At 52.3% G+C, this 25,569-nt stretch overlaps 2 protein-coding genes and 1 pseudogene across 3 annotated transcripts; 1 reads left to right on the top strand and 2 right to left on the bottom strand.

Annotated features, from left to right (window-relative positions):
• Positions 1-1,416: 1,416 nt before the first annotated feature.
• On the bottom strand, positions 1,417-3,805 carry LOC113248004 (tubulin alpha-1B chain-like; annotated as a pseudogene).
• A 12,994-nt stretch (positions 3,806-16,799) lies between these two features.
• Positions 16,800-20,621, top strand: LOC113250431 (tubulin alpha-4A chain). Its single transcript, XM_026491878.4, has 4 exons — positions 16,800-16,890; positions 18,651-18,873; positions 19,182-19,330; positions 19,577-20,621. The coding sequence occupies exons 1-4, from the start codon at positions 16,888-16,890 to the stop codon at positions 20,546-20,548; spliced, it is 1,347 nt and encodes a 448-aa protein (XP_026347663.1). The 5' UTR covers positions 16,800-16,887; the 3' UTR covers positions 20,549-20,621.
• Positions 20,622-22,080: 1,459 nt separating this feature from the next.
• Positions 22,081-25,564, bottom strand: STK16 (serine/threonine kinase 16). Of its 2 annotated transcripts, none has more exons than XM_026491879.4 (8): positions 25,511-25,564; positions 24,948-25,137; positions 24,139-24,358; positions 23,741-23,874; positions 23,458-23,578; positions 23,235-23,330; positions 22,695-22,816; positions 22,081-22,579 (listed from the first exon to the last, which is right to left on the bottom strand). In XM_026491879.4, the coding sequence occupies exons 2-8, from the start codon at positions 25,031-25,033 to the stop codon at positions 22,441-22,443; spliced, it is 918 nt and encodes a 305-aa protein (XP_026347664.1). In that variant the 5' UTR covers positions 25,034-25,137; positions 25,511-25,564; the 3' UTR covers positions 22,081-22,440. The 2 variants fall into 2 exon arrangements, with proteins under 2 accessions (XP_026347664.1, XP_026347665.1); XM_026491880.4 differs by having other exon boundaries at positions 25,343-25,517.
• Positions 25,565-25,569: the final 5 nt, after the last annotated feature.

Here is a 25,569-nt window from a genome sequence, read left to right as displayed (position 1 = left end):
CACTTCTTTTCCGGTGTGACCCACCACAGGCCCTGAGTGCTAGACCTGGTGTGGGTGTGTGTTTGCTCTGAGATCCATTCCCCCACCTTCCCGGCCCTGCTCTGTATATCTCACTGGCTGCACACCATGTACCTAGGCCCCCTTGCCAACTGCTCCTGTCCAGGTTCAGACAGTGGGAGCCACTAGTCAGAGATGGAAGGTGGGAAGAAGGAGAAGCCAGGGTTTTCCTCCCCCTCTCTCTAAATCAGGGGGCACCTCGGGCAGTGTTTCTCGATCCTGCCAAATATCCCTCCCTCCTTGGCTCCTCCTCACACCTCTGGGCAGCTCTGCGGTAGCTCCGGCTCCCACCTGGCATCCCAGCTCCATCACCAACGCACCCCTTGGCTCCTCCAGCCCTAGGGTTGCTAGCAACTTCCGGGTGTTGCTGGCTTTTCGGTTGCCTTCCCAGCATCCAATCCTGGGAAAGGGAAGCTGCAGGAAGGAGAGAGTTGAGGGCAACGCTGAGCATTGAATCTCTTGGGGGCAGGGGCGGGGGGATTGACCTAGTTTCAATCCCTCCAGTGGTTAAATCATCCTTCCAGCCCAGCAGAGGCTACAGAAAATCCATATATAAGGATTTTAGGGCCAACCAAATGGTTGGAAGTGGGGGCTTGGAAACTGTGCTTGCATAGCCTGAGGCATGGGATTGAAATAAGGGTCAATTGTCCTTATCAAAAAGTGGTGAGTATTGATGGAGATTGCAGGGAGGTCAGCGCCCCCCTTCCCACGCTGCCCCAGCCTTTTCTCCATTGTTGCTGCCACTGTGCCTCCTTAATGCCAGCTTCTGGACTCTTTATACCCAAACCTCCCATCTGTGATCTGTAGGGTGGGGCTAGAGAGCACTAGCTACTCAAAGACGCCCTTGAGACCTCCTGTGAGAGTCCGGCTCTTGCTGCAGCCCTGTGTGGCTGGGACTGACATCACTCACCTCCTTGCCCCCCGGGGTTTCCCTGTTGACGCTGCAGCCTAAGTGGGTGCCACCCAGACGTGCAGGGGAGTTCCTGCTTCATGGGGTGAAGGCTTCCACGATGGCAGAATGGAGCTGGGGCATCCATTTCCCCGACCCCACCTCCTCTCGTGCCCCCTCACCAAGGGCTGATTCTGAGATGCCATTTATTCGGCTGCCTCTTCTCTAGGGTGAATTCCGTCTCCTTCTCTGCTGTACCCTCCTGGATCCCCATTCTGCTACCTGGAATCGCAGGCTTTAATAAAATCTGGAACCAGATCTGGTTTCTGGGGCACCCAGGCTGAGATCCCAATCTTCCTATCTCTCTTTGAAGGAGAAACCCCTGCTCCGCAAATTTTCCCAAGAGAAAAAGACACTTGCGAGCTGGTAAGGCTACAGCACTTTATTTAGGACCGACACATGGGATTCCCCTAGTACTCATTGCCCTCCTCTTCTCCCTCCCCCTCCACACTATCCATGCCCACCTCCTCGTAATCCTCCAGGACAGCCATATCCTCCCGGGCCTCTGAAAACTCCCCCTCCTCCATGCCCTCGCCCACGTACCAGTGCACAAAGGCCCTCTTGGCATACATCAGGTCGAACTTGTGGTCCAGGCGGGCCCAGGCCTCGGCGATGGCCGTCGTGTTGCTCAGCATGCACACGGCGCGCTGCACCTTGGCCAGGTCGCCCCCGGGCACCACGGTGGGGGGCTGGTAGTTGATCCCCACCTTGAAGCCCGTGGGGCACCAGTCCACAAACTGAATACTGCGCTTGGTCTTGATGGCGGCGATGGCGGCGTTGACGTCCTTGGGCACCACGTCGCCCCGGTACAGCAGGCAGCAGGCCATGTACTTGCCATGACGGGGGTCACACTTCACCATCTGGTTGGCAGGCTCGAAGCAGGCGTTGGTGATCTCTGCCACCGACAGCTGCTCGTGGTAGGCCTTCTCCTCTGAGATGACCGGCGCGTAGGTGGCCACGGGGAAGTGGATGCGAGGGTAGGGCACCAGGTTGGTCTGGAACTCGGTCAGGTCCACGTTGAGGGCCCCGTCGAAGCGCAGGGAGGCCGTGATGGAGGACACAATCTGGCTGATGAGCCGGTTGCGGTTGGTGTAGGTGGGGCGCTCGATGTCCAGGTTGCGGCGGCAGATGTCATAGATGGCCTCGTTGTCCACCATGAAGGCACAGTCCGAGTGCTCCAGGGTGATGTGGGTGGTCAGGATGGAGTTGTAGGGCTCCACCACGGCTGTGGACACCTGCGGGGCGGGGTAGATGGAGAACTCCAGCTTGGATTTCTTGCTGTAGTCAACGGAGAGCCGCTCCATCAGGAGTGAGGTGAAGCCCGAGCCGGTGCCCCCTCCGAAGCTGTGGAAGATGAGGAATCCTTGGAGTCCCGTGCGCTGGTCAGCCTAGAAAGTGGAAGGTGAAGGGAAATGTGGGATATGAAGCACAGCTGAGGAAAAGGAAAGAACCAGCTCGTGCTCTTTCAAATTCCCCCAAAATTTCATTAAATCTTTGGAAGACTTTTCCAAGAGCACAAAGCAGGTCCTCATAGGGAGGACCCATTCTCTCTCCTCTTGTTCCTCTTCCTCTCTAAACCCTCCTGAGGTCTCTTACACACAGCTCTCTAGAATCTCGTGACATAGTCACTTTTGTCATCGAAACATCATAACCCACCCAGCTCCATACCTGCTTACCCCTGACTTAATTTCACGTGTTTCTGGAGGGCTTCCCTATTGAGGTCAACAATCCAGGAACCTGATCTCCATCCTCAGTGGAAGCCAAATTCAATCACAGAGCCTTGGGTCAGGATTATTCGGATCCCTGTTTTTCACAGGGCCTTCTGCCCACGTCCCTGCAATGCAAGGTGATATTCTGGGAATGCCTATGGACCTCCATAGCTTGGCCAGACAGCCCATGGTCATGTTTGTCCTGGTGGCCACTCTGCCCAGCCTCGGGCCAGTTGCTCTAGGAGGTAAAGAGGACACCCAGCTCCAGGCCAGAGCGTACACTCTGCCTCCCCTGATCAGTATGCAGGGCCCCTCCTCACTGGTCCTGATCCTGCATCTTTAAAACTCATCCACAGATAAAATAAAGTAAATAAAACTCATCCAGGAAGCTCTCTTCCTGTCTGGTGTCCAGACTTCTTCACTGCAGGAATCCAGACTCCCCCTTCCCCAGCCCTCAGCCACCACCACTCACCAGCTTCCGAATTCGATCCAGTACCAGGTCGATGAGCTCCTTTCCGATGGTGTAGTGACCTCAGGCATAATTATTGGCAGCGTCTTCCTTGCCAGTGATGAGCTGCTATGGATGGAAGAGCTGGCGGTACGTGCCCGTCCGAACCTCATCTGCAATGGGCAGGGTTTTAGACACCCTCCTCCCCTTGCAGCCTGGCTCCCCAAGTTACCCAGAAGGGGCGCGGTCACCAGGCCCCTAGTCCTACCCTAGAGGAGCCCCATTCATGCTGGGCTATGGCCCTTGACTTTTGTGTTCTTCAATGAAAAGGAAAGCGAGATGGAGTGACCCTGAGACTCTGGAGCTGAGCGGCAGTGGATTGATCTGTGGTTTAATTGGCTGATGTTCCTGAGAACTACAAATTCTAGTGCGCCAGGGATGGGGAAGGACTTGCTGTGGTGCCCGGAACAAGGTGACATATGTGACAGGGACTGATCATCACTCACCAGGCACAGTGGGCTCCAGGTCCACAAACACAGCCCGGGGCACGTGCTTCCCAGCCCCGGTTTCACTAAAGAAGGTGTTGAAGGAGTCGTCCCCTCTACCGATGGTCTTGTCACTAGACATCTGTCCATCTGGTTGGATCCCATGTTCCAAGCAGTAGAGCTCCCAGCAGGCATTGCCAATTTGCACACCGGCCTGCCCCACGTGCACTGAAATGCACTCACGCTGAGCAGGCGAAGTGCAGAGAACGCTTTGAGCAAAGGGAAGCCTGTCATGCCTGGACACGGTTCCTGCCTTGCAATCCTTCCTTGAGTGGTTCTCTGGCTGAGAGCAAAGGTTCCTGCTCTCCTTTCCCCACTTCCCATGTCTAAGGATTTACTGGTGGCTTGGAGGATCCACAGAGAGTGGTTCTGGGGGCTAGGCCAAAAGCCTCAGAGTAAGCAGATGTGGGCAGTTCTAAGATTATAGAGTCTTGCTCAGTGACTAAGCGTCTTAAGGAGTGTTGAGGGGATCAGATGAGTCTGGCGGAGCTTGATAATCAATCCACCTATGTTCAGAAGGAAATGAAGGGCCATTGGTGAGAGGAGCAAGACCCAAGTGAGGTTTCAGGGACCAGAGACAAGGGAGAGGTTTTGAAAGCAGGAATAACTCTAGATTCGTGGTGGAGCTAGAAATGCCAGCAAGGAAGGGAAGAGTGGGCCTGGAATGGCAGGAGATGTGCTGTTCTTTCCTCTCTTGGGTGTGCATAAGTCTTGGACTGGAGTGGAGTGGGGCTGGGAAAAAGGTCTTCCCCATATGATTCAAGGCTGGTTGTCAAAGAACCCTTGCAATGTCCTTCCTGGGGAACCCCATGAGAATCAAGAAGGTCGGACCCTCTTGCTTCCTCAAACATTCTGAGCCTCTGCTCTGTGCCTGACGCTGTTGTGCTGGCACTGGAGACACAGCACCTAATACCCGATCCCTGCTCTCCAGCAGCCCACTGGGCAGGGAAGGCAGACTCTCCGGTGTTAACAGATGTGGGACAGCGTGGTAAGTGGGATACCAGAGTAGGCCTTCTCATTCTGCTTGAGAAGTAATTACCACAGACCTTGAAAACAAAATCAGGTTTCCCATCAGGTTTCCCCCAGCTTTCAGGCTTAACCATGTAGAGGATGTGGAGAAATGGGAATCCTCACACAGTTGGTAGAAGCCTAAGTTGGACGTATCTCTTTTGGAGAAAAATTGGGCAAGATCTAGGAGAGCTGATGACACTCTTGCTCTAGAGAAGTTCTCACCCAGGTAAACAAGAACAGGTGCAAGAAGAGTCACGGCGCCATAGCAACGGAAGCCAATTAAATGTCCTTCAACAGGAGAAAATGGATGGAGAATGATTCAGAAGTAGAAATGGATGAACTACAAGAAAGAATCTTACCAAAAAATTCTTACCGGAAACAAAAGCAAATTAAGGAAGAATAATCGTACAGTAGGATACCGTTTATAAAAATCTTTAGCTTGTAAAACAATGCCATGCGTCATTTACAGATAAATTTATATTTTGCTATATATTCTTGTAGCATGTGTGTATTACAAAAATAAAGAAAGCAAGAGAAAATATTAACACTAAATTTGGAACAATGGTTCTCTCTGGTAGAAGAGGGAGGTGAATGCAGTTGGAGAGAGATTCTATTTCTTAAGCTGGGTAGCAGGTGTTTATTATATTATTCTTTACACTCTCCTGCCTGGAATATTTCATAAATTTTAATGAGGATGCTTTCTCCATAAGTTTAACACTTGTCTGACTTTTTAAATATGACACAAGAACCTAGACTTATGACTTTGGGATGACTGGGATTAAATTATACATCGTCATTACTTCTCTACTTGCCTTGAGCAAAAGTGTTAACCTCTCTGTGGGCCTCCCTCCATCCCATGAACTGGGGCAATAATAAGAGCCCCCTCCTAGAATTACAATGGGGATTAAATGAAAGAACGAAAAAAGTTGCCTGGCTCACGGCATGACACATATTGGGCGTACCGTACATGTTGGGTTCCCTTACCATCTTCCATCCCCCAACCCCTGCTGTCATAGTAAGGGAAGGTAATGAATTAAGCTGGGGGTGCTTAGGGACACAAGGACTCCAGAAATCCCCATATCCCACAGGGAGGACTGACACGGCTTACCAGTCCACTGGCAAGGTCAGCACCTGCTGTTGTAATGTCAAGCCTGCCCACGCTCTGTCTACAAAGCCAGACACCATCGTGGGCCCCATGACCGCCAGTCCACACCAAGGCGTCTCTGAACTCTTGGGTATACTTGAGATGCTAGAAATGATGCCCCTTACTGTGGGACAACAGGTTTGGAGCAAAGAACTCAACTCCTGGAATCCCATAGCTTTAGTGTCAAACCTCCATCCTGCTATGACCTCAGACAAGTTACTTCTCTCCAGCTGCTCTAGTGCCCTTACCTTGAATGTAAAAATAATATGATCTCGTATCTGGTGGGCTTTGTCATTATGTCATTTAGTTCCCCTGTGCTAAGCATTAATTAGGGGCCAGGCACTGTGCTAAGCAGTGCACAGATATTATCCCATTTCATGTTCACCACAACCCCGTAGGTAGGTACTTTCATGACGCCATTTTGCACATGAGGAAACTGACCCTCAGAGAGGTTAAGCAGCTAGCTCAAGGTTACGAGCAGAACCAGTAATATTCAGAGTGGGAACAGCTTGGCTGCAACCATGCTCTTCACTGCTCTTTTCTGTCCCTTCTGGTGGGGAGCCTGGCAAAAGATATCAAATGAGCCCCACACACAGCCACCTCTCGATAAGACGGAGCACCCTCCCTTTCCCTCCTCCTCCTCCTCACTCTCTCTCTATCGAAATAAGGGGTCAGATCAGATGAATCAGCTGGGCAGGGCTGTGAGGATGCGTCCCCACAGCTGGGAGGGAGGACCAGAGGCCAACAGTGAATCTGCTGTGGGGACCAGGGTTTGTAAAGTGCCGATGCTTCCTGCTCCAGTCCTGCTTACTCCCTACTCCCTACCCCTAAATCCAGAACCCCTCAGCAGCCTGGCTCCTGAGCAGAGACTCAGACCCACATCCTGGTTACCGTCACCCTGTCCTCCTGCCCTGCACGTGCTCTCACATACCGGCACGCTTGGTAGGCTGCACTCACATCTGGAAGTCCTTCCCTCTGCCCACCTCACCTACCCACACACACTAGCCCCAGGAACACTTGGACTCCCAAGGGTCCCTCACACCACCAGCCCGGCCCACTAGGACCCTCACTAGCGTGCCCAGCCCCCCACTCCAGCTCACCATGCTGCTTGGCTTGTGGCTGGCTAGGGTTGTCTGTCTGTCTGTCTGTCTGTCTGTCTGTCTGTCTGCTGCTCAGTGAGAGGCAGTGGGTCTGTGAGAGACCCACAGCCACCGGCCTCCTTATACTCTCTGGTCTGCTCTCAGCGGGGAAAATGTTGTTAGAAACAGCCCCAGGAGGGCAGACCTGCTGACTTGGTTACCAAGCACTGGGCCTGGGCTCTAACAGGCAGCAAAGTGGGGTGGGTAGAGGAAGGCCTCTGCTGGTCACCCCCCACGGGTACCCCCCACTATGTACCGGGTACACGGTGACTGCTGCTCAGTCACACAATCCCATTTCCTGGTGGCTCAGCCGTCTCTCGCAGGTGGGAGAGGATTCAGAAATCAAACCCCCTGGGGCGCCTGGGTGGCACAGCGGTTAAGCGTCTGCCTTCGGCTCAGGGCATGATCCTGGCGTTATGGGATCGAGCCCCACATCAGGCTCTTCCGCTATGAGCCTGCTTCTTCCTCTCCCACTCCCCCTGCTTGTGTTCCCTCTCTCGCTGGCTGTCTCTATCTCTGTCGAATAAATAAATAAAATCTTTAAAAAAAAAAAAAAAAGAAATCAAACCCCCTGAGCTCCAGCTGCAAGGCCACCCCCAGTGGAATGTGGGTGGCATTAAGAAGAGCGCACTGCACTGGAAATAACGCGTCCTAGGGCAAGAGATCAAGCCTCAGGGCCCTCGGGGTGGAAACTCAGAATATTATAGGACATAGGGAACTAGAGCTCAGTCTTAGGGCCAGCTCTGGCATTTAAATTCTTTTCCTACCTCAGGTTGCTGATCTGTAGAATGGGGAGAAGTAGCATGGTGAGGGTGAAATGAGGTAAACTAAGAGTGCTTAGTCTAGAATTGCTGTTGTTCTCCACAGGGAAAGCAAAATGAGGAACAGGGGCTCAGGGCCACTTGTCATGGTCTCTCCCTATTCTAAGCAAGTGGCTGAGGACCTCACCTGGCCTTATTTCCCCACAGGAGTCTCCCTATGGCCTTAGGCAAACTTATGAAATACAAATGTGAATCTTTCACATTTGTATCCCACTTTGCAGCTCTTGAGGTGGCTACACCCCTTATTTCTTTTGAGTCTCTCAACAGCTTCGTGAGGTAGGCAAGGCGGGGCCTCCTTTCCCCTGAGGAAGAAAAGGAAATGGAAGCATCTTGCGTCTGAGCGAAGGTCACATGGGGGCTCATTAGTGGTGGAATTGAAATTCTCCTGGGACTCAGGCTCAGTGCTTCCCCCTTTTCCACAAGGCAGAGCTTTCACTGTCCCTCATCTCCCTCCTGGGTCTTTATCTCCTTCCTTTCCAGCCTAAATTCCACAGCGGTCATGATCACTGCCTTGCCTCCCTCCAGCTTTAGCATCTTCGTTTGACTAAACCACAACCCTGGCTCTTCACCAACTCTTCGCCTGTACTGACCCAGCTAAACAGTGGCTACAGAAAAACCCAGAACCGGGCTGACTGACCTGACTTCAAATGTATGACCACTAACCTCAAATGGACTCTAATGCTTCCTGGAAACCACACTACGCCTCTCCAGTCATTCTTCCAATTAGCAACCATGACCAGGAATAGGCATGCCAGATTTAGCAAATAAAGGAATTTTATCTAGCAACGCTATCCACGAAGCAGTTGCTAATATAAAATTTCAGTCACTGGACCAAATGGTGGGGGAGTTATTTTGAGGTTGGGGGCTTTTTTCAGAGCCCTTCTCAACACAGTATGCCAGGGAGTGACCCAGAATATCAAGATGGTTAACTCTGGTTTTGACTGTGGACTGCAGTCATCACTCTCCCAACTGGAATTAAGAGGCTGAGATCCACAGAGAGAAGACACAGTCAACCAAAACTTCAAAGGTAAGCAAGCCCAGCCTATATTGGGTTGATCCACGAAGCCATAGACCTCAGGAATTATTATCCAGATGGAGAGATTTGGGGTCCAGAGGGCCCACTGGGCCCAAAACCCTCTTGTCCGGCACTTCAACTTCCTAACTGGCCTTCAAAGTTGGGCATCTCAAGAGTCAATGTAGACATCACCAACTCTGGAAAGAAAACTATCCTAAAGGTAGGCTCAGGGGAGCGTCTTATGTACAACAGAGTAAAGAGACTGAGGTTTTTAAAGCATATTAATGTATCTCAGTTATAAAATGAGAGGAAATCCATATCTTAATTTCTTCAACAAATATTTATTGAGTGTCTGCTATGTGCCAAGCACTGCTCCAGGTGCCAAGGATACAGTAGTGGACAAAGAGTCTGTCTTAAGGAGCTTATATTTTCATGGGGAAGACAGATAATAAATAATCAAGGAAATTTCAGATAGAAACAAGCACATGAAGAAAATAAACCAGGATAATGGCACAAAAAGAGATGGAAGGCTACTATTGAGAGGGAACAGCTCTCTAAGAAGCTGATGTTTGAAGAAAGGAAGGAAGAAAGAAAAAGAGAGGGGAAAGAAAGAAAGAAAGAAAGAAAGAAAGAAAGAAAGAAAGAAAGAAAGGAAGATGGATGAAGAGAGGAAGAGAAGAAAGGAGAGAGAAAGAAGCTGATGTTTGAACTGAGGCCGAATGCCAAGGAGTCAGCCATAACAAGATTTAGATCATAATGCTCCAGGTCGAAAGAAGAGTGAGGCCCAAGGAGCCAGCCTGGTGTGTTCAAGGAGAAGGAGGCAGGCAGGGAGGGAGGGAGCTCTGCAAGATGAGAACACAGAGGTAAAGGAGTCTTGGAAGAATGGCTGCCATTACTGGGGCAAGGGGAGGGTTTAAGCAAGCATCATTTTCTACTTCGTGTTTTAGAGAGATTATTGCCGCTGTTGTGTGGAGGAAGCATTATAAGGGTAAGCAAGCCCAGGGGTTCAAAAGTCGAAGCAGGAAGCCAGTTGGGAGGCTACTTTTAGCATCCAGGAATGAGGGGTGGTGGCTTGGACTGAGGCAGGGATTGTGGGAAGTAACTAGGTTTGAAATAAAGTTATAGGACATGCTAATGTGGGGTGTGCAGATCCATCCAACAGCTTTACCTGCCCCCTGCCTCTATCTTGTCTTTGCTGGCAGGGTCCTGAATTTATATAATTATTTACCCTTCCACTTGCTCAAGGAAGATGGCCTTCCCCCAGACCTACGTGTGAGTATAAATTAGTCTAAACCATTCATGGTAATTCCAGTCCCTCTTTCCAATGACTGGTTTAGGCAAGGGGCTAGTGAGATATAAGGAAAATCTACAAGGGTGCTTGAAGGCAAGGTTTTTCTCCCTGATAAAAAGAGACCGTGGGAGGACATCCACCTTTCCAGCCTTAGTAAATGAGGACATGACACTTAGAGGTGTTGCAGTCATCTTGTGATCATAAGGGAAGATGCCACCAGCCCATTGAGGATGTCTGAGCAGACAGCTGGAAAAACTGGAGTTGTCGGTGACATCACTGAGTCAACCCCGGAACTGCCCTACACTAGGATTTCTTGCAGGATAATAAATATCCTCATTGTTTAAGCCTCTGTTAGTTAGGCTTTCCGTTATTTGCAGCCAAGAAAATTCTAACCAAAAAAGAGAAGAAGGAGAAAGGGAAAGAGGAATGTAGGATGCTTCTAAGTTTTTAACGTAAGCACGTGGGTAGAAGACTTGGAAGCCTTAGGACAGAAGCATTTTTGGCAGGGAGCAGGGTGAGAGTGGGACATTGGGAGTTTTACTTTGAATGTGTGATGTTTGAGATGTCTCACAGGCTTTCAAGTGGGAATGTCAAAAAAGCAAATAAGCATGTGAGTCTGATATTCAGAGAAGTCCTAAAGGACATATAAATTTGAGACTTATCAGCACATAGTTGATATTTCTTTCTATTTTATTCTTTCTGTTTGGTTTGTGAATGTATACACTCTAGTTCTATTCATTTTTTAATAACCCTAAAATGTTACAGTAACTTTTTATTAAGGACATTTAAAAATACACCAAAAGGTAGAGATAATATAATAAAACCCCATATACTCCTCACTTACCTTCAACAACTGCTCCTTCAGGGAGAAAAACAAGTGGAAGAAAAGAGAGAGCTTGGGACTAAGCTATGAAAAACACCCATTAGGGGTAAGCCATCAAAGACCATCAAGAAGGAGTGGCTGGGACGGAGAGCGGAGTATGTCACTGAAGCCAAGAAGGAAGTGTTTCAAGGAGGAAGGTCAGCTTCCTCAAACATTGGTGAAAGGCTGAAAAAGAGGTAAAAACATGACCTTTGACTTTGGCCAGTTGGGAATTACTAGAGATTTTGGCAAGAACATCTCAGTAGAGCATGTGAACCAAGCCTATGTGGACAGTGAGGAGGACAGAAGATGTGAAGATATCCTGTTGGAAAGATTGTGCTGTGAGAAGGAGAACAGCTGGTAGATGCTTCAGTCTAAAAAAAAAAAAAAAATGGAAGGATGTGCACTAAGGCTCAGCTCCACCTTTCCCAGATGGAATCAGTGGAGACAGTTTAAATTTTGAGGACCTTGCTGCACGGCTCCAAGACAGAGGTGAGACTCTGGGAAGAGGTTAGAAAAGATGGAGAAAACCAAGGGCAAGGGGAAGAGGGAGAGAGATCCAAAGAGAGTGGTCTGCTGGACACCCTTGTAGGGTAGACAGACTAAGTGGTGATTCAACTGGAAAAATGAAGAAGTGTCTGGCATTATCTGCTAGATGCTGTACATTTACACGAATGTCCAAGTTTTTGGGATGCCTGGGTGGCTCAGTTGGTTAAACGTCTGCCTTCAGCTCAGATCATGATCCCAGGGTCCTGGCATGGAGCCCGGCATCAGGCTTCCTGCTCAGCGAGAAGTCTGCTTCTCCCTCTGCCCCGCCCCCTCCTTGTGCTTTCTCACCTGTGCACACACACGAGCTCTCTCTCTCTCTCTCTCTGTCAAATAAATAAATAAAATCTTAAAAAAAAATGTCCAAGTTTTCAATCTGGTAATATGGATTGCTACCTGTACACCCAACCAGACATTATGGCCCTAATTCAGGAGATACATACACACTCATGGTCATGTGCACACATGCACCAGCGTACACACACACACACACACACACACACACAGACAGAGGCAGAATCTGTATTCCACTAACATAACTTGGACTTTTCTCCCTGCACCCTTGTCTTCTCCATCTTGCCTGACAGAAGGGGTTATAAACTCCTTGCTAAGGGTCAGGGTAACACACATATGTTACAGTTGACCATATGATGGTAAATGGTAGACTGGATAATTTGGAGCAGCTTGCTGTCCTTCCTAAAGAGTAGCCACCACCCGGCTCCATTTGTTGCCCTACTGGTGTCCTACTGCTGTTGTATCAAGTTGCTACAGATTTAGAAACTTAAAACAATACAAATTTATTATCTTATAGTTCTGGAGATCAGAAGTCAGAAATAGGTCTTATGGGGATTATAACACTCTGTTTTATAAGAAAAATATTTATGTAGTTATTCAGATGACCAAAATATATTCCTCATATATATTTGGTCTTTGTCTAGGATTCCTGGCTCACAGCTGCTAAAACCCTTGGAATTTCATCAGCGTTGAGGGTGATAAAGATATCTTCTGTTATGCTAATGAGGTGACGTTTGGAAAGCACCTAAGGTTGGGGGCTGGGTGCCAGTAGAGCCAACCAAGTGTTAGAGGGTTGGAACTTTCAATCCCGTCTTCACCTTCAGAGAGGCGAGAGGGGCTGGAGAGTGAATGCAAACACCATGGTCAATGATTCCATCAACCATGCCTCCATAGGCATGTATGTAGTGAAGCCTCCATAGAAACCCAAAAGGATGGGGTTTGGAGAGTTTCTAGGTTGGTGAACATGTGGAAATACTGGGAGAGTGGCATGCCTGGAAAGGGTATAGAAATTCCTTGTTCTTTCCCCACATCTTGTCCTATGCATCTCTTCCATCTGGCCATTCCTGATTTATATCCTTTTATAACAAACCAATGATACAGTAAGTGAAACGTCTCTCTGATTTCTGTCAGCCACTCCAGAAAATTAATCGAACCCAAGAGGAGATCATGGGAACCTCTAATTTATAGCCAGTTGGTCAGAAGCCCAGGGAACAACAGGGATGCTGGAGAGGCAGTCATATAGGACCATACCCTCAAATTGTGGAATCTGAAGCTATCTCTGGGTAGGTAGTGGCAGAATTGAGTTGAATTCTTAAGACACCCTGCTGGTGTCTGAGCATTGTTTGGTGGCGTTTGTGGAAGTCCTCCCCACACCACCCCCACTGGAATTAATACCAGAACCTATTCAGGTATAAATAACCTCGAGGTGTTGGCAGAGTTGCCTTCCTTCTAGAGACTCTAGAGGAGAATCTGTTCCTTGCCTTTTCCTTCTTCTAGAGGCTGCCCATATTCCTTGACTCATGGCTTCCTTCCATCTTGAAAGCCAATAATCACATCACTTTGACCTCTGCTTCTGACCTCTCCTTTCCTGACTCTGGCTCTCCTGTCTCCCTCTTCCACTTATGAAGACCTTTGTGATTATACTGGGCCCACCCAGAAAATGTAGAATAATCTCACCTCAAGATCTTTACCTTAGTCACATCTGCAGTCTTCTGCCAGGTAAGATAACGTAGTCACGGGGTCCAGGGATTAAAGGCGGACATCTTTGGGGGACTATTAACTCTGCCTATCACAGTTGCTAAATGGGAATGGAGGCCTGAAATACAGCCAGATCTTCCAATTCTTTCAAGATAAGCTAGAAATCTGGATTTTTATATGACCATGCAGAAAAAGTTAACACAGCAGCTTGAGACTGCTCCTTAGAAAGATCTGCTTGTAAGATTGGCCCTTGGCTGGCATCCGAGAACTTGGTTCTTAGAGGGTTTTCAGTCAATGGTCAAAGGATCAGAGTGGTTTGTTGTGCCTGGACTGTGTGTGTAAAGAATATGGTTGATGTTGTGGGGCCCCTGGGTGGCTCAGTCGGTTAAGCATCTGACTCTTGATTTCATCTCAGGTCATGATCTCAGGGTTGTGAGATGGAGCCCCGCATTGGGCTCCATGCTGGGCATGGAGCCTGCTTAAGATTCTCTCTCTCCCTTTCTCTCTGCCCCTCCCTCTCTCTCAAATAAATAAATAAATCTTAAAAAAAAAAAAGAATATGGTTTATGCTGAACAGCTGCTTTTCTTCTAGGAGTCTGGAATTTGGGTGTGTGCAAGGCAGGGGTGTCTACATGACCAGCCTTCACTATAAACCTTGGGTGCTGAGTCTCGAACAGGCTTCCTTGGGCGGAACCACTGCAGGGAAATGTTGCTCCATTTTCAATTTGGAGGAAGAGAATGCTGTGTGAGCCCTCCTGGGAGGGAGAGGGCTTAGATTCCTTCAGATTCTCCTGGTGTCTTTTCCCCTTATAATCCAGCTGGGCAGCGTTCCTATATCACTGTAATAAACCTTAACTGGGGGTTTATTTAGCAACTTTATGCTGAGTGCTTCTAGTAAATCTCCTGACATGGCGGGGGGGTGGGGTCTTGGGGATGCCCCAGCACAAGAGGTAGTTCCTGCTTTTTCTCATATTCTACACACTATGGGGGTGAACACTGTGTGGGTCAAACAACACAATTCTGAGAAGGAACTTGACCTCTAGGCTGCCAGTTTGCAACTTCTGGCTTCCTAGAGTTCTACTCTAATTTTATTCCCATCTCTGAAGTGAAACAATTCTTCTGACACACATTTAGCAAATGCTCACTGTGCGCGAAGCACTATGCTAGGATCTAGGGACGCAAAGATGAATAAGATCCAGTCCTTACCTGGAATGAGTTTGCAGTTTCTAAGACGGATGTGTACACGAATAACTGCAGCCTGGAGTGCTAGCGCGCTAAAGCAGATGAGTAAGGTGCTCTAAGAATCCATTCAGCTGCTTACGCGGCACTTTGATGTGTATGTGCACATCCCTAAATTCATCTGGTCCTCACACTCTGAAGTTATCCCTGTTTCACAAAGGGAGAACCTGAGCCTGAAGGTCAAAAGAGTTTAGGATTTTGCCTGAAAGAGCTCAGGTCTTTTTACCATACTCATTCTGCTGGGATTGGGGGTGCACAAGGGAAAAGGAGGGCCCCGGAAGGTGTGCAAGAGACCATAGGTTCTATAATCACGGAGGGTCCTTGCTCTGTAGAGACCATGACCCCATTTCCCAAAGCAGCCTCACTCTATGTCCTTGCCCCTTTCCGTGTTTATGCATGAGTCTTGTTCTCCCAACCATATGGCAAGTGCATAGGGAAGAGAGACCTTGTCATGCTTCACTGTGTTCCTTTCCATGCCTTCCTTGCCCAAGTAAGGTGTCAATTAGCTATTTTGTTGGTAGGAAGTTGCCATTGCTAATTATTTTAGCCTACTGTGTTGTCATGTCAGACAACCTGGTCCTAGGAAACACTATGGTAGGAGAGGCAGGTGAATCTTTTCCAAGGGACTAGCCTGGGAGACAGGTTTCTTCAGGGTATGCCAATGGGCTCACGGGGCACTTCTTGATGATTTCTCCAGCGAAGGGAGGGAGACAGCTAGAAAATTTAAGGCGTGTAAGGGAAAGCAGAAGTAGATGGAAAAGGGGCATCTTTATGGCTCAGTTGGTTAAGCGGCTTCCTTCCGCTGGGGTCATGATCTCAGGGTCCTGGGATTCAGCCCCATATCACGCTCCCTCCTCAGCAGGGAGTCTGCTTCTCCTTCTCCCTCTGTGCTTTCTCTCCCTCTCTTTCCCTCAAATAAATAAATGAATAACATATTTTTTTTTAAAAAGTATAGGGAAAAGCCCATTCTTGCAAGAAATGGAAATGAAATGTGGAAAGAAGGAATAACTGCTGTGGAGGCCTCTGCCTGAGCGCTAAGGGCGTTAAGATGCAGGTCGCAGATCCTGGCCATGCCGGCGAACAGAAGATGGAAAAGTCAAAATCAGCTATCATATCAGAATCTCCACTTTCTTTTTTCTTCTTCAGAGTCAACACACATTTTGATACCTCACAACAATGCTTTCAGTATGGAATCATCGTCTCCTTTTCACCGATGAATATGCCAAGGACTCGATGAGGTTAGGTCACCTGCCCAAGGTCACATAGGGCAGGCCGGATGCGAATCCTAGTCCCGAGGGCTTTCGCCCAGAGCTCTGGTGGTTCTGGCAGCGGGGAAGCGGGCAGGTGGCGGTGGCGAGGGCTCTCTAATAGTGACGGCGTTGATGACGGGGCCACTGACCCGCGTGCAGCCAGCGAGCCGTGCCAGATTCCTGGGGTCGGTCCTGGCAGACAGGCTGCGGGGCTTGGCTCTGTGGGATATTCTGAGGGATCGGCACCGGGGGGCTCAGACTGTGCAGCTCCTGGTCCTCGGCCGCCCACAGGCATTGGCGAAGGCCAGCCGTCCCGGCCGAGGACCAGCAGGCCGTGTGCCGTTGTAAGGGGTTCCCCCGGGACTGGCCGGAGCCTCCAGGGAGTCAGGGAGGGGAGGGGGGGACGGGCGAAGGCCCGCTGCTGCCACCTCGCAAGGACAGCTTCTACAGCACCCGGCCTAAATCAGAACACCTGGGCGATGGGCACTTCCATGACTCAGGTGCAGGCGAGATGCGCCCTGGCACCGCTCCCTGCGCCCCTGCAGTGGAGATCGGGAGCCCAGGGTGTCGGCTCAAAATCTGGAGCGAAGGGGTTAGGGCCGGATTGCTACACCTAACCCAAGTCCGACAGGTGAGAGACCAGGACAGGGCAGGGGGAGGGGACCCGCCCTGGCCCCACCCCTCGGGGGGGTGGGAGGCTGCCAACCATTCGGGGGCGTGGCCTCCGGGCCCGCTCAGCCCCTAGTGGGCGAGCGCAGCGCGCGGGCCCCGCCCCCCGCCTATAAGAGCGGTGCGGCACTGCAGCTAGCGCAGTTCTCACTGAGACCCGTCACCCGGACTCTACGTGAGACCCACCGCCCGGACTCACCATGGTGAGTGCGGTCCCGCGGGCATCGCGCCCCTCCCCTTATTGCTCTTCTCCTTCGGGACCCTCCATCCCGGGATGCTTGGACCCCACGTCCGACGTTCCGGGTCTGGAGGAGGTGCGAGGGTTTGTGCATTCCCCCACCCCCACTCTCTTCTGGTGACTTTGGCCGAGCAGTGCTGTCCACTTTTGGAGGCTGGGGAAGGGGGATGGAGTGGGGTGGGATTCTTCGCTTAGCTGAGAGGAATCCTTCTGGAAATCGCCTCCTGCTCCACCAGGCATTTGTGCCCTAACCCTCCTGAAGGGGAGTCGCGATCCCGCGCCCAGTCCTTTCCGCGGATGAGGGAGACCTGCTGGGCTGCCCTCCGCCCCTAGCCGACCCCGACCCCGACCCCCGCTCCCTGGATCTGAGCGAACACGTGCTTAGCCCAAGAAGGTGGTAGGGGGTCAGATTACTTGGTCCAGCGTCCCCTTTTCCTCCGACTGTGTGTGCATCCCTCCTACTCACAGCACCCCCCCAGTGACTCAGCACCCCGCTTCTGAGCCGGGAGGGGTGGCGGGAATGGGGTTCGGAGTTGTGAGGCGAGCCGGCCGCTCTCCAGCCGGAGCCGAGTGAACGGACGGGCAGAGACAGCTGGCGCTGAGCGAGAGCGCGGGCCCAGGCCAGGTTGGGGGGAGGGGAAAGAGGTGTGTGTAGGGGGGTGGTATTTATAGCCCAGGAACGGGGGCCGAAATCCAATCTTCACTTTCGGCTGGGATGTAACTGGAAAGAATCTAGAAGGGGGGCGACTGCAGGGCCCGGGTGCAGGATGGCGCTCACCCTCTGCAGGGCAAGGCGGGTTACCTCTGGGGCCTCACCGCAGGTTCCGCTTCCTTTTCTGGGTATTTGGAAACCGTCACCCCGCCATTTCGGTGTTGGGAAGGGAGGCTGCGCGGCCCCTGCGCAGCACCACTTTGGCTCTTTAGGGGTTAATTTCACACTGGCAGGGATGAGCCTAAGGCAGCGAGTGCCCCAGTGCCCACAACCCTTATTGCCTGCGCCTGCCATCTGCACTCTCTGCTATTTCTGTGAGGGCTGCACGGTGGATGAAGGTGGTGAAGACACCCAGAGTGCGGGGGTGGAGGCGGGGAGAGGAGCCAGCTGGGATTGATCCCCAGAGCCAGATGGGATTTAAAGGTGGGGGAGAGGGCATCCTGATGGCCAGTGTGTGTGGTCAGTTGATGCCAGACCAGAAGGCTGAGACATCCCTGCAGCCCACTGGAAAGAAAGGGGGAGAGGGTTATAAGAAATTCTAGTCGTTCACCTTCAAAGAGGGCTTCTAGCTATAAACTCATGCTTCTGGAAAACCTGCTCCTTTTCAGGCTTGAGAAGGTGGCTTTGGGAGTAGAAAGCTGGAAACAGCCGAGAAGTCGTGTCCTTGTCTGTTACTGCAGTGTCTGCCTGTCTTTCATAGGCACTTGCCCTCTCTGTCCTCCCTGAGTGTCTTGTGAGTGTGGCAGGGTCATGTGGAGCCACAGCTCTTACCTGACAAGGTCTGCACAGAGAAGGGGACTAATAAGGGATTGGTTTGCCCTACTGGGTGCCTCCAGTCGTTAAGTCCTATGTGGGGGAGCCTGGGCAGGCTGCCAGCCTCCTCTGACCTCTGCCCAGCCCCAGGCCTCCACTTTTGCCATCCTAGCTGGTAGGTGATAGGGTGGAAGAGAGGCTCAGGAGGGGAGGACTGCAGATGTGGTGCTTATGCTGTGTCCCCTCTCTTTATCCCTCAGCGCGAATGCATCTCAGTCCATGTGGGGCAGGCAGGTGTCCAGATGGGCAATGCCTGTTGGGAGCTCTACTGTCTAGAACATGGGATCCAGCCTGATGGGCAGATGCCCAGCGACAAGACCATCGGTGGAGGGGACGACTCCTTTACCACCTTTTTCTGTGAAACCGGTGCTGGGAAGCATGTGCCCCGGGCCGTGTTTGTAGACCTGGAGCCCACTGTAATTGGTGAGTTGAAGATGGGGTGGAATTGAAGGGAGCAGACAGTGACTCTAAGCTTCTCTCTGGAGAGTTCGTGTCTAGACCAGCTTTCCTGGCCCTACAAACTCTTTGCCCTGTTTGCAGATGAGGAAGGGAGGCTGACTGTGGGCTAGCCTGGGTGGTGGGTCGGGGTTTCTCACACACTGGTATCACAGGCTTGCAGAAGGACGAGCTCTTCCATACATCTGACCGCAGCTACCGCACTGGGGGAGGGAGATCCCTGCTGAGTGCAGCCTTGTGGTTTGTGCCCTAATGATGTGTTTGTGCCCTTCCAGATGAGATCCGAAATGGCCCGTACCGGCAGCTCTTTCACCCAGAGCAGCTCATCACTGGGAAGGAGGACGCTGCTAACAACTATGCCCGTGGTCACTACACCATCGGCAAGGAGATCATTGACCCAGTACTGGACCGGATCCGCAAACTGGTGAGAACTTGGGATGGAAGGGAGGGGGCTTTTGAGATGATGCTAATGGTCAGGAACAGTTTTTTTCAGGATCCATTTTGGGGAGTCATCTCTAATTTTATGGGTTCCAGAGCATGCTGCTGCTATGAGATACTTACTAGTCTCTGCCCTGACTCCTGAAAGATTTTAGGCTTTGTGGAGCCAGAAGGTAGAGTTCCTCAGGCCCCTGGCCTACCTACACTGTTCTTTCTCTTTCCTGCCTTTCAGTCTGACCAGTGCACAGGACTTCAGGGCTTCCTGGTCTTCCACAGCTTCGGAGGGGGCACCGGCTCGGGCTTCACCTCACTCCTGATGGAGCGGCTCTCCGTTGACTATGGCAAGAAATCCAAGCTGGAGTTCTCCATCTACCCTGCCCCGCAGGTGTCCACAGCTGTGGTGGAGCCCTACAACTCCATCCTGACCACCCACACCACCCTGGAGCACTCGGACTGTGCCTTCATGGTGGACAATGAGGCCATCTATGACATCTGCCGCCGCAACCTGGACATCGAGCGCCCCACCTACACCAACCTCAACCGGCTCATCAGCCAGATTGTGTCCTCCATCACGGCCTCCCTGCGCTTCGACGGGGCCCTCAACGTGGACCTGACCGAGTTCCAGACCAACCTGGTGCCCTACCCTCGCATCCACTTCCCCCTGGCCACCTACGCGCCGGTCATCTCAGCGGAGAAGGCCTACCACGAGCAGCTGTCGGTGGCAGAGATCACCAACGCCTGCTTCGAGCCTGCCAACCAGATGGTGAAGTGTGACCCCCGTCATGGCAAGTACATGGCCTGCTGCCTGCTGTACCGGGGCGACGTGGTGCCCAAGGACGTCAACGCCGCCATCGCCGCCATCAAGACCAAGCGCAGTATTCAGTTTGTGGACTGGTGCCCCACGGGCTTCAAGGTGGGGATCAACTACCAGCCCCCCACCGTGGTGCCCGGGGGCGACCTGGCCAAGGTGCAGCGCGCCGTGTGCATGCTGAGCAACACGACGGCCATCGCCGAGGCCTGGGCCCGCCTGGACCACAAGTTCGACCTGATGTATGCCAAGAGGGCCTTTGTGCACTGGTACGTGGGCGAGGGCATGGAGGAGGGGGAGTTCTCAGAGGCCCGGGAGGATATGGCTGCCCTGGAGAAGGATTACGAGGAGGTGGGCATCGACTCCTATGAGGACGAGGATGAGGGAGAAGAATAGAGCAGCTGCCTGGAGCCCACTCACTATGTTTATTGCAAAATCCTTTCGAAATAAACAGTCTCCTTGCACGGTTTCTTGTCCCCTCTGTGAGTGCTTGAGCTTCTGCTGCCTTCCTCTCTGTGCTGCTGCCGCCCGCTGCTTCTGCTGCTGCCCTCATTCTTTGCTGCCTATGACCCTTTTCCCTTCCGTGGCTGAAGGTGAGACCTGCCAAGGGGTCCTTGCCAGGCCGGAGGAAACGTGACCCCAGGGACCTTGATGTAAGACCCCAGGGGTGCCCAGGATGGTAGAGAGGAAATGAGGACTGACTCCCGGACCTGTCGTCCAGCCACAAGCTGTTGAAAGATACAAGTTCTCACTTCCTTTCCAAGTAGGAGTTTAAGCCCAGCAGTTTCTGTATTTGAGTGAGACTGCTACTCTGTTTTTCCTGCTGCTTCTGCATTCACTGACTCTGGAAGCTTGGCCCGGGCACCTCTGTGTGAGATGAGGGCCTGGGAGTGGGGCTGGGCTGGCCCACAGTTCCTGGGCATGGAGCCTAGTCATGAGCTTGGGGGATGGGAGGGGACAAGGGCCATCTCCTAGAGTTGTTTGTGTCACCGCACCTCTGAGTAGCTTCGCACAGCTGTCTCTCCTGCTGCATTGCTGGGGCCTAGGGCTGTGCCATTAAAAGTCAGGTCGTCTCCCCTCTGTTTGTTCTTTCTTTCTGGCCTCAGCTTCTATGCTAGCGGGGGGAGCCTCCCGCCGGGGCCCTCGGGAAAATTCCAACATTGCTAATAGGCACCCCAGGACCCACATCGACGTCAGCACATGGGGGTGAGCGTGGCTGGGGTGGGGGAGGGGGGGAAGAAGCTTCAAACTTGGGAGCAGGAGATGTCAGCCCTGCCCTTCCCTTCCCCTCCCTGGTGATTCAGGGACGCAGTGCCCTTCCCTAGGGAACAGGTTTCAAGCCCAGCAAAGGCAGGGCCCCTGTTTACTCAGCAGAGTAGGGCAGGAAGTGGCAGCTGGATACTGCCACACCACACTGGCCTCATTAATCATTAACCATGTGTGTGCTAGAACCCTCTGGGAGAAACTGTGGGCCAAATGGCTGCCACTGCCACTCCCCTTGCCCCCAGGCTGAGGCTGGGAGAGACTTGTGAAGTTGCTGTCCAAAAGCTTCCTCAGGTGTCTCCACCCAGAAGCCCTTGCCTGGCAAACCGGCTGGGCTGCTTTGACTCAGCGACCCACTCCTGGGAATGAAGGAAAGAACAAATTGGATGTGCTTCGGGGGGGCCCTGGTCCCAATTCTTAGCATAGAAGCCAGGATGATCCAGAACAGCTTTAAGTCTTTGACTAAGACAAGCTAGAGCAGAACTGCCTCCTCCCAGCTAGCCAGATCGAAGGTAAAGACACCTGCCTCCTTAGGCGGACTGCCGATGTCATGCCATTCCTCACTACACCAGTCCCTCTTCCCAGTCTGTTCCCTTGGAAATGGCAACCAGACCTCGGGCCCCTGGCACCTCTTCTCTCTCACTCCAGGAACGATGAGACTAAGATCCACACCAAGCTGCTTTCACTTTATTCTTCTATTTATACATTCTCCTGCTCCCAGATGTGAAGGCAGACCATGATGTAAGCTCAGCAGTCCTGCTCAGAGCCTTTCTAGATTCTATCAGTTTCCCATTCCCCATCTCCCACCCTCGTCCACCCCAACTCAGTCAGTTCCCCTGTCCAGTTGTTGCTCTTGGAGGGAAGAGAGAAGAAGCAGAGAAATAAGACTGAGTTGACTGTCCCCATCCACCTGTCCCCAACGACAAGACAGCAGTCCTGGAGAGACTGGATGGAGATTCTAATGAGGGACGGGGGCCTCCTTCCAAGGCACAAGGGCCACCTTCCCAACGCCGCCACTGGTTTGTTCAGATCTGGGTGGTGTGCTGGTCTGAAGCTGGGGGTTGCAGTGCCTCCAACTGACTGAGGAGGAGAGAAATGGGAGGGCGCTGCTGGGGGTCTACGGTCATCATTGAGGTCAGCAGCTGCCGCAAGGCTGAAGAATGCCTGTGGAAGGAGACGGGCAGGGTGACTGGAGGATCCCCATTCCCCGTGCTAAGGTTCCAAGTCCACGAATGTCAGGGAGGAGTCTGAAATGTTTGGTGCCCCTTTGATTGCTCACCTGGGGCTCTGCGGAATGCTGAGTTGGTTCTGCACAGCAAGGGCCACGCTGTCACCCTTCTGGAACACCATGTCATATGGGCCTTCCCCAAACATCATGGCATATAGCACGCAGCCTAGGGACTGAGCATAACTTGGTTATTCCTTGACAGGACACCAATGGAGGGGATAGCGCTCCTCTTCATTCTGTAGTGACAGGTGACTACATAAGCTAAAGAGTACACTGACCTCGGCCACACACCACCACTAGGGTCCAGAGCAACCACCAGTTGGCTGGAGGCTTCTGCACCCCTTGCTTAGCCACTGCCTTCAGCCCTGACACTTAGCTGTACTCGCTCTGTTCACAGGGCAGGATTATACCACTTCCTGAACAACTGAGTACAGTGTCAGTGACAGTTCCCAGGCAGGAAGTTGAGGGGGATGGGGACATACACGGTTCCTGGGCCCCATGCCCAGGAAACCAAAGGCCTGCTCCTCTGCCGCGCAGCAGGTGCAGAGCAGTGCTCCTCCCCACCCACGTGCCCAGCCACACGCTCCTCACCCAGACGTCAGTCCGCTCGTCGATGACACAGTGGCTCTGCACGGAGAAGAGCTCTGGGGCCCGGTAGGAGATGGTACATCGCTGGGCTGCCCAGTCCTGGAACAGTGGCCCCACAGCTCAAACGAGGGGCACAGGTCATACTCATGTGACCAAATTGGGGGATGCAAGAGAAAAGGCTGAGGACGGGGAACAGGAGGGCAAAGGAACCTGGACACTCTTTTACCTGCAGGGCCAGAGCCTGGCGGGAGCCCTCCACATGGATGCAAGCTTGATTCATGGAACCCAAGTCCATTAAAACCGGCTGCCCTTCATCTCCAAGCAAGATATTGGTGGGCTTCAGGTCCCTGTAGGGAAGTGGAAATGGCTCATGAGCAAGGGAGGCTAGAACCCCTGGGGGCAAAAGAATCATGGGGACTGTTCCTTGGGAGGAGAGCAGAGACCTCTCATTCCTTTTCCTGAGGCTCTTCCTTTCTACCCCATAAGCATACAGGGCCCCTCCCACTGACCTGTGTGCATAACCTCTGGCATGAATGGCCTCAAGGCCTCTGCAGATACCCAGCAGCAGCTGAAGGATTTTCTCTTCAGTCAAGAAGTTGCCTTTGTCCTTCAGCCTTTCTATCTCGTTCCACAGCGTACCCCTCTGCAACACAAGTTTCCCCACGGTTGGACATGTTTTCTAAGTCTCTCCTCCCTTGGCCTGATCCCTTCCCTGCATCACAGCCTAGCAACTCTTTCCCCCCCCACACTACACACCTCACAGTCCTCCTTGGGTTCCCCTAAATTCCAAATCTGAAGCGGTCAAACCCAGGACATGGTCTCTGCTTCCTAACATGCTTGACTACTCACACAGCCCTTGGTAGATGACTCTGTTGCAAGCCCCTCCATTGCTAGGAGACTTTCTGACCTTGAAGAAGGGTAGCAGCAGCCAGGCCTCATGTTTAGTGCCCCGCTCCCTCAGACAATAAGCCACAAGGCGAAGGATGTTGGGGTGATGGAAGAGGCGATGCATGTCTGCTTCTCGTTGGGCCTCCTCCCGATCCTGCTGCTCGTGACACAGGATCCGCTTCAGGGCGTAGAAGTGTCCATCATGTAACCCCTCCACTAGGTCCACATAGCTGAACCCACTGTGGGCCAAAGGGGTCAGTGAAGGACCACGGTCATCTCCCACACTGCTTGGACCCAGAGGAACTCCCTGGGGGAGAAGGGGAGGGGGGTATCTTTCCCAGTTAGCAAGAAACCCTCCCAAGATGTGGCTTCAAGAGAAGGCTGAAGATTTTACACTTTGAGTTCAAGAGTAGGTACACAATAATCTTTGAGGTACTTTGGTCATAACCACTGCTCTACACATGGCAAATGTTCCATAAATATTACATGAGTAACAGTCAACTTTTACCAAGTGCTGGGAACCAGGCACTGGGTGAGATGTTTTTTATACGCATTATCTCATTTAATCCTCACAACTCCAGCAGCGACAAAAGACAATTATCTCCATTAAGCAGATGAAGAAATCAGGGCTTTTCAAAGTCACACAAGGTGGATCCAGGAGGCCTGGCTCCGGAATCCACTTTCTTGACTACCATGTCACTAGGCTCTGTCAGATGAGCTAAAGGATAGGTTAAGAGAATAAAACGTTTGTGTCCCTATCATGTGCAGACGGTTGTCCTTCAATCACCAGAACCCTGGGGACTAACTTAGTGATTTCCAAACACTCACCCCTCCCCCAGTTTCTGGATGAAGAGGTAGCGCTTATTGTCAATGATGACAGTTCCCCGAGAGCAGACACACAGCGCGTGGCCCATAGTGTCTCAGTCATCCTCCTCAAGGGCGGTCTGAGGCTGCCGACGGCTTCGTCCAGGTTGGGTGGTCTCTTCCAGGCGATGAGCTGGGGGCCCAGCGGATCATGCTGGAAGGAAAAGAACAGCAGGGTCGTGGGTCAGGCATGATCCAGACGACCCCTTAAGTACCAATGTGGTGGGCTGGCGCCCGGGTCTCGGAACGTAGAGAAAACGGGACTTAGCGACGCCAGCTCCAAGAAGGCTGGGGTCAGGTGCCTTGAAGCCTCCAGCCACGCAGAGACTGCAAGGCCGCTTCCTCCAACCCCAGCCCACCTTTGAGCCGCCCGCTCCCACGGCCGTCGGGCCGCCTGCAGGGCAGAGGGTAGTTCCGCGGGATGCGAGGTCCGGGCCCACCCCTGGCAGGGCCCACCCCTGGGAGAGCCCACCCCCCGCCTCGGCGCGCAGAAGCCCCCGGACAGCCAGCCGGGACTCCCCACTGACCTGGCTCGGGCTGGAGAGAAGCGCCGGGAACCGGAAGAAGTGGCTACGTCATCAGGCCG

The sequence above is a fragment of the Ursus arctos genome, unplaced genomic scaffold, assembly GCF_023065955.2.
Source record: "Ursus arctos isolate Adak ecotype North America unplaced genomic scaffold, UrsArc2.0 scaffold_1, whole genome shotgun sequence".
In the NCBI taxonomy this organism is placed as follows: Eukaryota; Metazoa; Chordata; class Mammalia; order Carnivora; family Ursidae; genus Ursus; species Ursus arctos.
This window is presented reverse-complemented; position numbering and strand designations above follow the sequence as displayed.

Excerpts from the sequence above, each read along its gene's own strand:
- STK16 (XM_026491879.4), bottom strand. The coding sequence starts at position 25,033 with ATGGGCCACGCGCTGTGTGTCTGCTCTCGGGGAACTGTCATCATTGAC. Across the intron at positions 24,359-24,947 it reads ATCCAGAAACTGGGGGAGGG|TGGGTTCAGCTATGTGGACC; the intron begins GTGAGTGTTTGG and ends TTTGGCCCACAG. Across the intron at positions 22,580-22,694 it reads AGCATTCCGCAGAGCCCCAG|GCATTCTTCAGCCTTGCGGC; the intron begins GTGAGCAATCAA and ends CTCCTTCCACAG.
- LOC113250431 (XM_026491878.4), top strand. Across the intron at positions 18,874-19,181 it reads CCTGGAGCCCACTGTAATTG|ATGAGATCCGAAATGGCCCG; the intron begins GTGAGTTGAAGA and ends GTGCCCTTCCAG. Across the intron at positions 19,331-19,576 it reads TGGACCGGATCCGCAAACTG|TCTGACCAGTGCACAGGACT; the intron begins GTGAGAACTTGG and ends CCTGCCTTTCAG.